Genomic DNA, 16,545 nt, shown 5'->3' with positions numbered 1-16,545 from the left:
GTGTGTGTGTGTGTGTGTGTGTGTGTGCGCGCGCGTGTGTGTGTGTGTGTGTGTGTGTGTGTGTGTGTGTGTGTGTGTGTGTGTGTGTGTGTGTGTGTGTGTGTGTGTGTGTGTGCGAAGGAGGCCGTGGGGTAATAAATTGTGGCTCCGTGATAAAAGTAAAGAGATTAGGTCATCGAACAACTAATCTCAAAGATTAAGTGAAGGAAATTAAATTAAAAGGATTCATTAAAGGAAGCGGCGCAGGGACAACAGGGACCATGGCAGGCCCAGACAGGAAGACGAGGGGGAGGGAGAGAGGGAGAGGGGGAGACAGATGGATGAGGAGCAGGAGAAGGGACAGAGAGGGAGGGGTGTTTCTTTACCCTCAACAGCAGGGTGGTGGTGTAGTCAGTCCTCATCAAGCTGTTTATGGACTCAAACAGTCTCCTCAGAGACTGCTCAAACTCCTCTTGCTCCTTCCCTTCGTAGAGCCTGTGGGGGGGGGGGGAGAGAAAAAAGTTCATTCTAAATGTAATCAATCAATGAAGAGAGAGCATGCTTAGAATACAGACACTCCCCGGCTTCCCGGAACCAATTGAAGTCAATACTGATCTTCTTTTCCTTCTTTGATTTTCTGCTGCAGTTCTTCTGGTCTGCGTCGCATGAAAGGGAAGGCTTTTTGACCTCCAAGTCACAAATTGGAAATTACAATGATTTTGAAAGATATGCACTAACACACGCACACACACAAGCACACGCACACATAAACACACACACACACACACACACACACACAAGCACACTCCCTCTTAAGTCACAGGACACGTTTACATTAGCCCTTGACTTCAGAAGAATCCCGCTCAGACAGCGAGAGAGAGAGAGAGAGAGAGAGAGAGAGGAGGGAGGAGGGAGGGGTGTGAAGGACCGGGAGGCTGAGATCAAGACAGAATAGATGGAAGACAGCCGAGTATTTCAGCATTTTTGATTGGGTGTAGGAGAGAGAGAGAGAGAGAGAGGGGGGGAGATGAAAGAAGAGACGGTAGGAGTGTTGCAGTGGGAACAGTTAAGAAGGTGCGTGCGTGAGTGCGTGCGTGCGTGCGTGCGTGCGTGCGTGCGTGCGTGCGTGCGTGCGTGCGTGCGTGCGTGCGTGCGTGCGTGCGTGCGTGCGTGCGTGCGTGCGTGCGTGCGTGCGTGCGTGCGTGCGTGCGTGCGTGCGTGCGTGCGTGCGTGCGTGCGTGCGTGCGTGCGTGCGTGCGTGCGTGCGTGCGTGCGTGCGTGCGTGCGTGCGTGCGTGCGTGCGTGCGTGGCACCGAGGCACAAAGACAAACAAGTGTGATCTGGTGGGACCGGGAGAAGGGTGAGAAGGAGGGAGAGAGACGCATCGCTGGGGTGAGGGACAGAGTTTGAGGCGCACCTGAGGTGGGAACAGAACGCGGGGAGGGGACTTGAAAGTGGGGAGAAGACACAGAGATGTTTAATAGATGAGGGAGAACAGAGAGGAGAGGAGAAGGCGTATGGAAGGGCATGCGGTTACCCGGGGATTCCACCGGACGCGTTACGGCAACGTTACGGCTGCGGCACGGCTGCGGCACGTCTTGGCCGCGACTTTGCCCTGCTTGCATTTCCACCGGGCGCGTTACGGCAGCGCAACGCTGCCTTGCGAGCCAGCCGTATTCCCGCGAGATCGCGAGATCACGAGATCCCGCGATAATCCTAAACCTAATGTACTCACCTTCCACTCCAAAAACTACTGCAATTAAATGCCAGGCTTTGTCCTTTCTGACATTGTTCTTAGAAAAAGGATGATTTGAGACCCTTTGATTGATTGACTGCTGACCTGGTGCCACCGGTCATGACGTAATAATGTTGGTGTTTTATTTATTGTGTTTTATTTTGAAAATTGACCGGAATGCCCTATGGCTTTTACTTTTTCACTTCCTGCCCTAATCGATCTGCTCTGTTGAAATTGACGCGGTTCAGTAACGGCTTGCGGCAAAAATAGAAATGCTACGGAATGATAGCGCTGCGGCACGGCGAGCCGCTCCTGGGACGTTGCTGAGACGTTCCGCAGCCGCGCCCTGTGGAAATGGTCTCATTGATTAGAGTGGAACCTATCTGCTGCGGTGACGCGGCCAAGATGTGCCGCTGCCGTAACGTTGCCGTAACGCGTCCGGTGGAATCGAGCCTTTAGGCCCTAGTGGTGGGATGGTAGCAATCATTTTGTACAGGTGTGGAGGGTAGACAAAACAAGAACACAGTTCAAGGATTAAGCCCACAAAGGGCAGGATTTGATGGAAACCACTTCAACCATTTACAGGGCAAAATAAACCAGCAGCCTTTACCTCTGCCAAATATGCCCTACATAAATGAAGCTCTCTCCCAAAACACAAATTCACCTGCACCATTCCTAATGTTTAAGGGTGCCTGAATGTATTCAGAACGTTCTTCTCCTAAGCTCAACATATCTGTTGGTCCCATCATTACGACGCTAATGCAGCGTGTGTACATTACACGTTTTGCAATCAATAATTTACCCATAAACATTCAGAAGCATCTTAATTTAACAGAGTCCATGCCAGAGCCCCCCTCCATTCAGCTCCACTTGGTACAGCCCGCTGAGGTCTAACCAGGCACACCGGTGCATGGTTAACCAGTGAGGTGGGTCATGTAGCGTGCTCACAATTATCCATGAAGGAAAGACAAGGGAGGCTGAACAAGATTTAAAATGAAAACAGGGTTGCAACCCAGTTATCAGAGTTTGTAGGGTACGTATTTGTTGAGTCGGGTATCTTGTATTGAAGGAAGGAGGGCAGGAAAGTGATCTGAATTCACCGCCGCAGACTCGCTTTGGAAAAAGTTTGTGCTAAACGAATACTTAGTCTGCAGAGTGCTAAAATGGAAGGGCAATGGGCTGGTGTTATCCATCATCATTCATCTTTAACCACCACAAACAAGTCCAGGTTGAACATCTGCTGGCTGAGGGGTATTCCAAGGGAAAATAAGATGTAGATTGCACGATGACGTGTCTGACCCCCCAGGGGAAATCACATGGTAATTCTACACAAACAGGATCCCCATCCAACCAGCCAATCACACACGGGTCCCTGGAGCACCTTGGCAGAGCACTGTGACCGCGTTGCCACCATTACACCACCCCTTATCATCCACCTGCTCCCCAGACACACGCACACACACCACCGCTGACCTTTCACAGTGTGCGGTTCCAAAGTTTGTCTGGGAGAGCGAGTTTACACGTTTGCATGCAAAGTACATAATAAACCATGCACGAAGCCTGTACCCGGCTAGCATCTAGCCTAGCACACAGCTGACTAGAATGTTGCTTGTTTACATTTCAAAGATCCAATCAAATCTAAAAAGAATCTATGCGAAGCTGGTCCCGTGCTACAAGAGATATCCATCTCAGATAAGACAGTTAAACAGGCTCTGACTGTATTAACTTTGTCTTGGGGAAGCTGAAGCTACCCACGGAATTATGTTTAGGTATTTAATTAGGCTCTGTTATCTCTACTACAATTAGGTGTCAGCTTCCCTTCTACATAAGCTCCAGATGTCACATGGATGGATAATTAACTATAAAAACTTTTTTCATCCTTCAAGGGTGTTTGAAAATATCCTCTAATGGCAGGTTCAAGTAAGCTTTCAGAAGACGAATCAAACGGCTTAAAAGACTGCAGTCAAAGTGTTTAGTTAGCTACCATGGTGAAATAATTCCCTATTCTGTATCACTTCTCATCACGGCGAAAAGCAGTATAATACAAAATCTCTAAAGGGAATAAAGCTGCTCCAACTAATACCTCTCTCTGTCTCTTTGCTGTAGAATACCCTTTATATTTGTCTGTGCCTCCCATCCCTGGTTGTATTTCCTCTCATCTCCCAGCCCTCCTCCGTTGTCTTTTCCACTGATTCAGTCTGGGCGGAACAGCTGTTAATTACACTAGAAGTAATGAGTGCTCGGGGGGAAGGATTAGAGCGTGGCACACAGGATATTTAGCATGTTGTAGGCGGGATCAGGCGGTGACACACAGTCGTATTTTCAAAAGAGTCTTTACAGAGTACAATTATAGCGGCCTTGTACCGCATAATCCATCGGCCTTGTGTGTGTGTGTGTGTGTGTGTGTGTGTGTGTGTGTGTGTGTGTGTGTGTGTGTGTGTGTGTGTGTGTGTGTGTGTGTGTGTGTGTGTTTGTGAGTGAGTGAGTGAGTGAGTGAGTGAGTGAGTGAGTGAGTGAGTGAGTGAGTGAGTGAGTGAGTGAGTGAGTGAGTGAGTGAGTGTGTGTGAGTGAGAGAGTGTGTGTTTGTGTGTGAGAGTGTGTGTTTATGTGTGTTGGGGCTCTGGGGTCGTTGACTTCCTGCCATGACTTTTTGACCTGGCGTCCACTACTTTAACATCTGCCACAAAGATGTGTCGAGATAGTAAATTAAATAGCACAGATGCTCGCGCCCTAAATGTACTTCTGAGTACAGATAAAGCCGATCTGACAAGAGTGCTCATTACCATATATACACCATGCCAAAGTCTGCATCAAGCTGCCTTAATCCAGCTGAGTGGCGCTGTAACAAGGGCTGGAGATGACCGATGGATGAACCTTACTGTTTTCATTCCCTCTCTACGCTACCAGACATACTGTATGTGCATTTGTGTGGACTAGGAAAGGCTCCCATGGCATCATTTCTTTAGAAGACGTATCCAAGGCGACTTGCAATGAGTTGGGGGCGTTAAAGGCCAGGTAGGGGTGAGGGCAGGATGCTACATGCAGGCATGTGTGGACATTGGGGGTCGAACCCGGAATCTTTTTGTTTTTCGACCAATCATGTCGCTGCAGGCGGGGATGCGTTATCTCGTGATTGGCAAACACAAACTCGGCCAGCAGTAGTAAACTGTTAAAAAAAGGGTCCCTAAAGGTTTCAAACCAACACAGAAATACTCTAATTCAGATTAATACAATTTGTTTTCTTCGATAGAACACGTCTGTATTGAAACAGGAATCAAGGCAGTTCTCTGGTCGTTTTGGCTTTTGGTTTCCGGCCTAGGCTCTGTTCACTCTCCCCATGATGGTGCTTAGAAATGAGCTGCTGGATCCCAGATTAAGTGTTTACTATCAGCAGGACCCCCCTGGTGGTGTACCCCACTCGGCTGAGGCTGAGTATTCTCATCCTGCGTCTTGATTTTAAGGCATCTTCACTTCCTGAGTCAATCCATTACTAAGATCCAGAGTTAAAAAACAACCCTTGACAATTTGTGTACAAATATGAACGCACAATGAGCAATCACTTCAGCGGCGGTGGAGCTGCATGTAGGCACTCCTCCGATTGCCTCCCATACAGGTGGAGCAGGCGGTGGGTGGGTGTGAGCGCCTCATCAGTGGCGCTTGCTCCAGTACCCTGTCGAGGAGCTTTTCAGCACAGGAGAGGTGCTCTTAGTGTCGTTCAGGGCTAATGATCCGGCTGGCTTGATCGCTGCCCAATGGGCTGTGGCCGAGTAGCGAGTGCTGCCTCGTCCGATGGACCGTGTGGCTATTACTGGGCTGTCGACGTTCCCTTTGGCTGTGGCAGCCGCTACGGCTGACGCTGACACGAGAGCCATCTCTACAATGTTATTGTGAATGCATTTCAATGAATTTATTATACAGTCATATATAACTCTATAGAATTACCCAGAAAATGACAATTCTAGGAGTGCACATTAAAGCTAGGCTAGGGCATTTATTTTAAAAGCATGTTTGTCATATTTGTTGAAATTCTCTTGGAAAGAAAATGGAAACAAGGTAGTATCTGTGGCTGTCGGAGCCCGTCCAATCATTTCCTCCAACCAGAAAAAAATGATTGGTTGGTCTACCAGTCCGTCTACCTACCTACCCGTCTAACTATGCGCGCACTGCCTTTGCACTAGTGTGTGCGTGCGTGCGTGCGTGCGTGCGTGCGTGCGTGCGTGCGTGCGTGCGTGCGTGCGTTAGTGCGTGCGTTAGTGCGTGCGTTAGTGCGTGCGTGCGTGCGGGCGGGCGGGCGGGCGGGCGTGCGTGTATGTGTGCGTGCGTGTGAGTGTATGTTAGGATCAATGTTAGTGTGTGCATGTTATTGCTCATGCTGTGTGTGATACTACATGCTAAGGTTCCTGAATGGGTCAGCTGTTTGTGTATCAGAAGAATTAATGAGGGGCCAACAGTAAAGCAAGCAATATGACTACGGGACTACTGGATGCAATAAGGCTCCGTCATTGAACACATCAAAGCCAATGTGCATGTGAAGCACAACAGATTAAAGCAGATACAGAACAGTAAGTAAAGACAAAAGACAGAAACCAGAGGGGCAACAAAGGAATGGGATTAAAGAGATGGGGAAAGGGATTAAACCGATGAAGGTTATTATCGTCTCAGAAGGCCTCTCTCGGCAGCGTCCTACCACAGACCAGTGATGTCCAGTCCACATGCACGACGTGTTCCATGCTGCTATCAACACGCCTACACTGACATTTCAATATTGTAATTTCTATATAATGAATGGTTTCCCCTTTCGATTTCTGCAGAAACAATGAAGGACCACTTTATAGGACAGGGTGGGTGAAGGATCTACTCACTAACCTCCACATTACCTCTGCCCTGTCCATTTCCTGAACAGATGTGTTTCCTAACCTTTAAAGGTCTGAGGTTTCTTTTGCTGACAACACCAAAATCACACACACCAGTCTCTTGAGCCAACAACCCTAAAATTAGTTAGAAAAAACTACTGCTTTCCCTAAACTTCAAAGTTTAAAAGGAAGGCAGTGTCTTAATAGCCTCAGAAGACGGGAAGCTCATCCATGTATTCATGCGGTGCAGCATATAATAGAATAGACGCGTACAATACAAGTACCAGCTAGCGGTACAGTATCCTAGCATTATTCATAGGGCGTATAGTGCATCAACATCAGGGCCTAGTGAAGTCAAGTGACTGTGAGCATCCCAGAAGGTCCCATTAGAATGCTAGCAAGAATCCTGTATGACTGAAACAATGCTGCCGAGGCTAAAGTAGTTCTGGTTGTCTTGCCAATCACAGTCATGCTAGCACAAAAGTTATTAGCCTGACAAGACTGACAGAAAGGGAAGTTTGGCATGTGGGAGAAATGAAATACAGATGAGACAAGTGGCTTAAGAGAGAGGAGGAGGAACAATTTAGAGAGAGAGAGAGAGAGAGAGAGAGAGAGAGAGAGAGAGAGAGAGAGAGAGAGAGAGAGAGAGAGAGAGAGAGAGAGACAGAGACAGAGACAGAGACAGAGACAGAGAGAGAGAGAGAGAGAGAGAGACAGAGACAGAGACAGAGACAGAGACAGAGACAGAGACAGAGACCGAGACTGAGAGAGAGCGACATATATTCTACCAATCAAAGCTTGAATAGCTCCGACTGCCATGAAAGAAACAGTTTAAAAGAAAAAAAGGGGACGAAAACCGAGAACATATGAAATTTGAGAACAAAGACAAAGAGAGACAAAGGGACAGAGCAAGAATTTGGTCCAAGTAAAAGAAAAGTTACAGGAAACTAAAACCTATTGTGGTACGAAAGTCGTCAACAAAGTGGCCCACGATGACTCTCAGGGAACACGTGTCCTTAAGGCCTCCTCATAAACCCTTGTTACACGAGCACAGAGCCACTTTGACAAGCCAATAAATCACCCGCCGCTGCATTTGATCAAGTATTAATGCCCGTCGCTGCCCGGCGGCAGCATGTGCGTGCGTTGGAGGCATTACCCACTCTCCTGGAGAAAAGACCCTCCCCTGGAGGAGGAGGGGTGAAGAGGCTGGCTCTAACGGAGATAAGGGCGCTCCGGTGAACAAAACAATAACAAACTTCCCATGCATTGTTCCGTGTTGGAAGTAGTGATGTGTTGGTGGGGGGACAGCAGGGAGGGAGGATAAGAGTGAAAGAGCGAGCGAGAGCGAGAGAGAGAGAGAGCGAGAACGAGAGAGAACGAGAGAGAGAACGAGAGAGGTTGAGTGAGTACCGGAAGGAGATAAAAGGGATAAAGAGGGAGAGGGAGAGAGAGGGGAGGCTGAGAGCAAATCAGAGTTGGATTGATGGTTCCCGCTGGTCCCCATGGGGCCTCGGCAGAAGTGTCCATCCAGAGGAGCCATGAGACCAAAGACATGCCGGCAGCACTGCTGGGGGAAGCGATCCATACGAGCTGGATGCATGTATGGACGGAGCTTCAACGCGTTCATCACACGCACGAAAGAACAGCCGTACGGAGACAGGCGAGTCAGACAGACGGACGGACAGGGCGGCCTGGCAGGCGCACAGAGAGACGTCATGAATAAATAAAGAAACTTTGTTTCAATAAACAAGCAGACACAGATTGCAGAACAAACGGGGCCCACAGTGGGTGACGCAGGATTAGACATGCACCAGGCAGGCCATCAGCCACCAATTAACTTCAAACAGGGAAAACAAACTGCAGCCGAAACACTGCGTTACATCCAGTCGGCACTGATTTCATGACAAACACACACACACTCAAGACAAAAACAACAACCAATGTTCAGCTGTGCTACACACAGATATGCAAAGATGCAAAACACGCACACACTGGAAGGCATCTCCCACCGGAAGGCCTCGACAACACAAAACACAATCACACTCTACCAACAAATGTTGTAGCTCACATAGAAGCACACGCACTTCCTGGTAGGCCTCACCGACGTCTGCACAACACACACACACACACACACACATACATACAGAAACACTCAGAAACACAACAAACGTTCCACTGCTGTGCATAGGCGTCACACACAGACAGATGCCCACACTAACACACACACACACACAAACTTCAACAGGCCTCAAAAACATTTACACCAGAACCCACACACAGGGAAACACACGTTAACAAGAAACAAACGCTCTCAGCTTCATTAGATGAAATCACTGGTTTGGGCATCTGCTGTTACACAGCGGGCGTGCAGCGACATCTAGACGCTCTACTTCAGCCTCGCACGGTGGTATCCTTACCGGACACCATGCACTAATGACCTGCTCATCCGCACCTGTGATTATGTTGTTTATTATGTTGATTATGTCTATCTGTTCCCTCTGCTTTCCTCACTTCCTGCTGAATCCTCACGAATGTTTGTCACGGTGACTTCAGCCAGACCGTGGCTCTGTTGTACTTGTTGGGAGATTTGTTTCTCTGTTTTGTTTTGTTGCAGAAAGTCTGTGTTTTTGTACCGTGTCTGTAAACCAAGTCGGTAAAGAAGTTATTTTGTTCTGCAAACGGATCGCTGCCTCCTGTCTTGTTTATTACGCACCGCATTTGGATTCAGACCCTTACCCCAGAGCGTAACACAAGCAGTCAGTCACCCAGGAGTACTAGCCGATGTCTACAGTGAGGGGATGTGCGCCGCGGTGGGCTAGGCTGTGCGACCGGGGTCTATCTCCTGGTTGTCTAGCGGTCGCGGCCTCCCATGATGCATCGAGGTGGGCTAGGCTGTGCGACCGGGGTCTATCTCCTGGTTGTCTAGCGGTCGTGGCCTCCCATGATGCACCACGGTGGACTACACTGTGCGTCACGGCTCACCCACTCAGCCCCGGTCGTTAGTGGTGGTTCCGTGGTGGCCACATCATCAATGCTAATTAGCAGCCTTAAGTGCTGCTCTCAGCACACTGTCCGCCGGCGGGCATCGGACACAATTACCAAAACGACGTATTGATTGCCGGTGAGTGTCTGCACTTTTCTGTGTGTGTGTTTGTTTTGCGCACGTCTGTGTGCGGACGGTTCGTCTTTATTTGTTAGTGTGTGTTTTTGTTTCTGAGTGTGTGTATGTTTGTATCCCATTCTAGCAATAATAAGTGCTTGGCACTTGTTTCTATGAATATCTTTACTGCATCGACAGAGTTATAGTGTTCCTCTTTCTTCCGACAAATGTCGCTTTGGATAAAAGCGTCTGCTAAATGCCCTAAATGTAAATGTATGTATGAATGAATGACTGTGAGTGACTGAGTGAGTGCATGTGTGTGCAAATGCCTGGGTAAATGTGTGTGTGTGTGTGTGTGTGTGTGTGTGTGTGTGTGTGTGTGTGTGTGTGTGTGTGTGTGTGTGTGTGTGTGTGTGTGTGTGTGTGTGTGTGTTGGAGTGTGGTGAACTTCATCCTTGCCATTAACCAGTGGCTCAAGTGGCTGGGTCAGTGTGCACCACCTGATATCAGATCCCCAAACCCTGTTCAGGGTTAAGCTGACGAGGTATCCTCCAGAGAAGAGAGTGTTTTACATAACATGCTGGCCAGAACAGATGAATTTCTTCACTGGTCAAAGCTGGAGGTGAAGCACACCAAGTGTGCAGCTCTTTATGAGCGACGCAGTGGTGGCAACCGCTGGTATAAAGCCAAATCTGACAAACCGCCCTCCTTCACAATAATGGGGCAGCCTATCAGGGTCTACTCACGCCACGAGTCATACACCTATCTTGGCCATAACATCAACATTGCGGGTGAGTGGGGGGAGCAGGCACAGGAGCTATGTAGTGCCTATAAGAACAGAATCGATCTAATTGATTCCTCCCCACTCCCTGTAGTCATGAAACTGGACGCTATCAGAGAGGTGGCCCTTGCAAAGGTTCAACACCTCTTTGCAAACGTCCACATCCTGCAAAATGTCTTACAGGACATGAACAATAAAACAGTCCAGGCTGTCCGAAAATGGCTAGGGCTGAACTCACACTCTACCCGGGACCTCATCTTCCTCTCACGTAAAGAGGGGGGGCTGGGTGTCCCAAACGTGGAATGGGTATACACCCGCAACCAGGCTGACACACCTCCTCAGCATGCTCAACAATGATGACGCTACTGTCAGAGAGCTTGCCAGAGCTTCCCTCATGCTGGACCTCAGGAAGAGGAAGGTCCCTCTGGCCAAAGCAGGCCAGAACAGCTTCTTAGGCTTTGGGAGGAAAAGCAGCGGGAAACTGGACACACAAGCTGCAGGCTTTGGAGTTCGGTCGGACTGGCCGGACCTAAATGATCTGTGCAACAGAATGTCAGTCAAACTGGAATGGACACAACACAACTCACACACAACACCACAGGCATCTGATGCAGTTGTCACCGACCCTTCTGTAACCGCAGAGGCAACTGTATATCACAACGAGGCACAACACATACTACAGAACACAACAGCAAGGAGATTCCTTCTCAACATAAAACAAACAGAGACCAAACAACACTGGACTGGACTTAGAATGCAGGGAAAGCTAGCATGCCTAGACTTTGCCGACCACTCTGCTTCCCACTCCATGTACAAAAATGCTGCTGTTGGGGAGGACATCCTCTGTTTTACTGCCAAAGTGAGGCTGCAGGTGCTACCTACTAAATACAATCTGGCATTATGGTATCCTGCACACCACCATCCACACTGTATAATGCACTCTGGCCATCAACTTGAATCAGTTGCCCATGTTGTGAATGGCTGTACTATGTACAAAGGACTGTATATTGCACGCCATGACCGACTTGTCGATCTAATTTCCAGCAATGTTAAGGAAGTATCTCTAGAAAATGTGACCATGTACAAACATTCACGCATCATGCCGGAATGGTTTAACAGCTCTATTGATGTGATGTGTAACATCCCAAATACCCCTGATGTTGTGTTTTTAAACAGAGACAGAAGGGAAGTGCTCTTACTTGAGATAGGCTGTGTATTTGATCTGTACATGGAAATTGCTTTCAACGATAAATTCATTAAATACCAGCCCATTCTGGAAATTCTAAGGGACCTAGGCTACCAATGCAAGCTAATAGGGTTTACTTTTGGAAGCTTGGGGCATGTCCACAACCGTGTTTTCAGTGGGTTAAGGCTGGCTGGGCTCTCCAGCAGAAAATCTAAACAATTAGCAAAGTTCTGCTCCATATCAGCAGTGATAGGCAACCTGGCAGTGTGGCGCAGGAGATGTTTTTTGTACCCTTGAACAATGACTTATCTTATCTCTGAAATACTGTATTTGAATCTTGTCTCTTAGTAATGTGATTGGTGGATTCAAATAAAGAATTAAATGTGTGTGTGTGTTGTTGTGTATGTGTGTGGCCATGGGTATGTAGGCGAGTGTGTGTGGGTATGCAAATGTGTCTGTTTTTTTGTGTGTGTGTGTGCGTGGACATGGGTGTGTGTGATGACAAGGACAAATAAACACATGGGTGAATGCAATATAAAAACACATCCATATGACTGGCAGATGGATTGAGATGTGGATATGAGGCAAAGGAAGCAAAACACACACACACACACAAACACACACACACACAAACACACACACACACATGTACGTACTGGGAGTAGAGCATGCGGGAGCGGACGATGAACTTGAAGATGTACTCCAAGGCCTTGAGGGTCCGCAGGATGTTCTCACAGTGGTCCCCCCGGCTACACACGTCCAGGTAGTTCTTCAACACCGACATCAGCTTCCTGGGGCAGGGAGGGGAAGGGGGAGAGAGAGAGAGAGAGGGAGGGAGGGAGGCAGTGAGGGATGGAGCGAAGGAGAGAGGGACAGAGAGGGAGGGAGTGAGGGAGGGAGGGAAGGATTGAGTGGGAGAGAGAGGGACAGAGAGAGAGGTAAGGAGGGAGAGAGGAAGGGGGGAGATAGATGGAGAGAGGGGGAAAGGGAGGGATCAAGGGAAGGTTTGGAGTGAGAGAGACAGAGAAGGAAGGAGGGAGGGCGTAAGAGAGAGGGAGGGAGGGAGAGAGGAAAAATTCGAGGGTGAGACATTACTTCATGAATCAATATCATCATCAAAGTGTTATTGGCCATGCCACAGCGTGGGTGAGTTTACCCAAACCTTGTCGGCTCCGCCAATCACAAAGCAATCATACGAGTCGCACGGATATAATCAAATGTGTGAAAAAACAACAACAAGGAGTAAGTGAGAAATAAAACGGCCCCACAAGAATCCACCGTTCAACAGATTGAGCACCCTTTGAGCACAAACAGAACTTCATTTGCCCACAAAATGTCCCCCGTCCCAGAGGGAGTGCTCCAACCCACGCCAGGCTCATCAGGGCACTCGCCCTCCCCCCACTACCCCACCCCCCCCCCCCCCCCCCCCGGCTCAGCATGGAACACATGTGTGACTAACAGTGACGGGGACAGGGATGAAGGGATGAGGGCGAAAGCATTTGGGCTTTGTGTCCTTATTTCGTCCTGCACCAAATACCAAATGTGTGTGAGGGGTGACGAAAAGACGAGAAGATGGGCCAGTTATGAAATGGATTCTAATCTGTCCGGATGAGGTGGAAACTATTCCAGACTCATCACTGCCCGTTAATCTGCACCTTGCTGTGGGGGTGCCGGGCTGGGACCCGGGCCAGCCTGGAGCCAGACAAAATGAACAATTTGGAGAAAAGGAAAGGCCAGCAGTGGAGTTTAAAGTATCAGTGTGTGGGCGTTGGAGAGCTTTATGTAACAGCACCCAGACGGAGGGGGCTGGGAGAGGGCCTGACCCTGTTTAGGAGGGTTAACACTCCACACACACACACACACACACACACACACACACACACACACACACACACACACACACACACACACACACACACACACACACACACACACACACACACACACGCACACACACACACACACACACACAGGGGGGCACTTAGACATGCAGGCCCATGAACATGAAGGCAGATCCGTATGCACACAAAGTCGAGGTGATCGGTGATCACACACAGTTGAAGTCAGGTCCACCACACAAACTGACACACACAGTAGTAGCACCAAATAGACATGCATGCAAGCAGTCAGCCATACAAACACACGTGCACGTGCACACACAGACACACACACATGCGCACACACACACACACACACACACACAAAGAAAAAACTGTAACGGCACATTTCCATAAGACATGTTGTTCACAAGACACTAAGGCACTGTGACTCCTTAGTTCACATCTTTAGTAACCAATTCGCTGTTTATTCGAGCCTTGAGGGGAACTGAGACGGCCTTGGCTGGCTCATACACAGAGATAACAAAAGCCCCCCTCCTGAGAGGGCTGAGAGGAGCAGTGGCATCCCTGTCTGCAGCCATGTCCTCGAGGACGTGTGCCCGCTGTTCAGGACCCACTGCAGTGCTTCAACCTTTGTGTGCTTGTCAAGGACTGTGGCCTCTCTGCAGATAGACTTCTTTTATTTCATACTATTTGTACCCTTTATTACAATAAACTGAGATTATTCTGAGTTGTGGTGTCTGAGCTACAGTTGGTTATGTCCAAAAAAGTAAACACACACACACACACGCACACACACACACACACACACACGCGCGCGCACACGCACGTTCGTGGATCCACATAGACAGACATGTAAGCGCAACACACCAATGAATAAACAGTCCCACAGACAGATACACACAGAGTTAAAGGTCCCATGACATGCTATTTTATGTATTCTTTAATATAGGTATTAGTGGGCAACTAACACAGTATTCAAAGACGTTCCCTAAATTCAGCCGTGGTGCAGAGTTACAGCCACTCCGAGCCAGTCGCACATTGAGCTTCCCCCAAATGCGCTGTTTCGGTGGGCGTGTCAAGGAGGAGGGTGGGGGTGTGGCCCTGAGCAGCTTGCAGCCACCATGCGCTCTGTTTACAGTGGATGTATCGCAATGGCGAGCCGCACACAGCCTTTAGCCGTGTTCTGTAAATATTCTAGAACACACGGGAGTCCTGGAGCTCTATATCTAAATATTATCATATAGCCTACACATATCTATATCATATAATATATATTATCACGGCCAAAAGCTGTGTGAGCCGATATTATGAATCTCAAACGACCGCGTTGGGTTCTCCGACATTCCTGGTTCTTCAACGTCCACATCAATGTGAATACACACACTGTAACGTGGCGCTCACACTGAGCGCCACATGTGTGTGTGTGAATACACACACTGTAACGCAAGTGTTTCTTGTCGGTTCTTTGACGTGTCTTGTATTTCCACAACGAGACTGTCGTGGGGGTTATCCGAGCCATGGTTGAGAATGAATTGGGGGGAAGGAACTTTGGCTTTGACTCCCTCAAGAACATGAACCACGACATGGAGGAGAAAGGGATTGTTGGCGGCGAATGTCTCCCGCTTGAGCCCCGCTGAGGGACCACCGCCGGAGGCAGAGGTGCATAAGCGCTGCCCGGCAAAGATCCCTTTCTCCTCCTTGTCGTGGTTCATGTTCTTGAGGGAGTCAAAGCCAAAGTTCCTTCCCCCCAATTCATTCTCAACCTTGGCTGAGATAACCCCCAATACGAGTCTCGTTGTAGAAATACCAGAGACGAGAGTCCGACGTGTTATGAGCCATCACACCAACAGCAGAACGGTTATCCAAATAACAAGGAAGTGTACAACACTTGCGTTACAGTCCTGGAGCTCTATATCTAAATAATATCATATAATACATAGATATCTATATCATATAACATATTGTGTGCGCCTCCAGACGATATTATGAATCACAAACGACTTTGTCGGGTTCTGCGACGTCTCTGGTTCTTCCACTTTCACATCAACCTGAAGTCGACTGAACCGCGCGCTGCCTGCGGCCGGCTGCCCGCTGCCGGGCGATGGTGCCTCGCGGCAACCGGCGGCATGTCGCAGTTCATGTACTTCAGCGAGTCAAACCAAAGTTCCTTTCCCCCAATTCCTTCTCAACCATGGCTTAGATAACCCCCACGACAGTCTCGTTGTGGAAATACAAGACACGTCAAAGAACCGACAAGAAACACTTGCGTTACAGTGTGTGTATTCACACACACACATGTGGCGCTCGCACGGTCGAGTCTCATTGGCGGGCCAACGTCTCTGGGCGGGCCAGGCAGAGTAAGGGGAGGAGCTGAGATTCCTCATGACGTCATGAGCACAGATTTCCAAATCAGCGCGCTTGAGCCTCCGTTTTTTCAAAGGCGAGCAGAACAGCTAGTGCTCGTTTTACACCAAACGCAAGTTTTAGCCACTGGGGGACCATAGGCAGGCTAGGGGAACTCATATTTATGTTAGAAAACCTCATAAATTGAGATTTTCATGTCATGGGACCTTTAAAAGCATGTGCACCAGGATGCTGGTCCCATGTGGTTCCTTCTGGTGACTGAAAAAACAGCGCCTTGTACGACAGCCAACCAAGTGTGTTGTTAGGAATGCAATTACAGAGAGAGTTACGGGGAAAACACCGGCATGTTGGGATGAGGACAGGATGTGTGGGAGTGATTGTTCTGGAAACTGGTGTTTCATAAACACGGTTCACGGTGCACACATTGCACATTACATTGCACACCTAATCCCACTCAGGCAAAGGCTCCACCAGTCCAACCTCACACACACACACACACACTCACACACACTAACCCATTCTCAAACGCAGATGCCCACAAAGACATAGAAATACAACTACACACAAACAAACAAACAAACGTATTACAAGACTTTATCCCTCTCCAGTGCTCCACTAGCCAAAGAAAAAACAGCTCACACACACACACACACACACACACACACACAGAGACCAATCCATCCTCAAAGACGCGCACACGTACACA

At 48.8% G+C, this 16,545-nt stretch overlaps 1 protein-coding gene across 1 annotated transcript in view; it reads right to left on the bottom strand.

Annotated features, from left to right (window-relative positions):
* The window catches only part of LOC132466520 (dedicator of cytokinesis protein 2-like), an 84,733-nt gene that overhangs the window by 46,060 nt on the left and 22,128 nt on the right, over positions 1-16,545 (bottom strand). The window contains 2 exon segments of the mRNA XM_060063772.1: positions 366-474; positions 12,291-12,425. Of these exon segments, the coding sequence (XP_059919755.1) occupies positions 366-474; positions 12,291-12,425 (244 nt within the window).

The sequence above is a fragment of the Gadus macrocephalus genome, chromosome 10, assembly GCF_031168955.1.
Source record: "Gadus macrocephalus chromosome 10, ASM3116895v1".
In the NCBI taxonomy this organism is placed as follows: Eukaryota; Metazoa; Chordata; class Actinopteri; order Gadiformes; family Gadidae; genus Gadus; species Gadus macrocephalus.
Note: the sequence above shows the minus strand (reverse complement) of the source record. Positions and strands in the feature narration are given on the sequence as shown.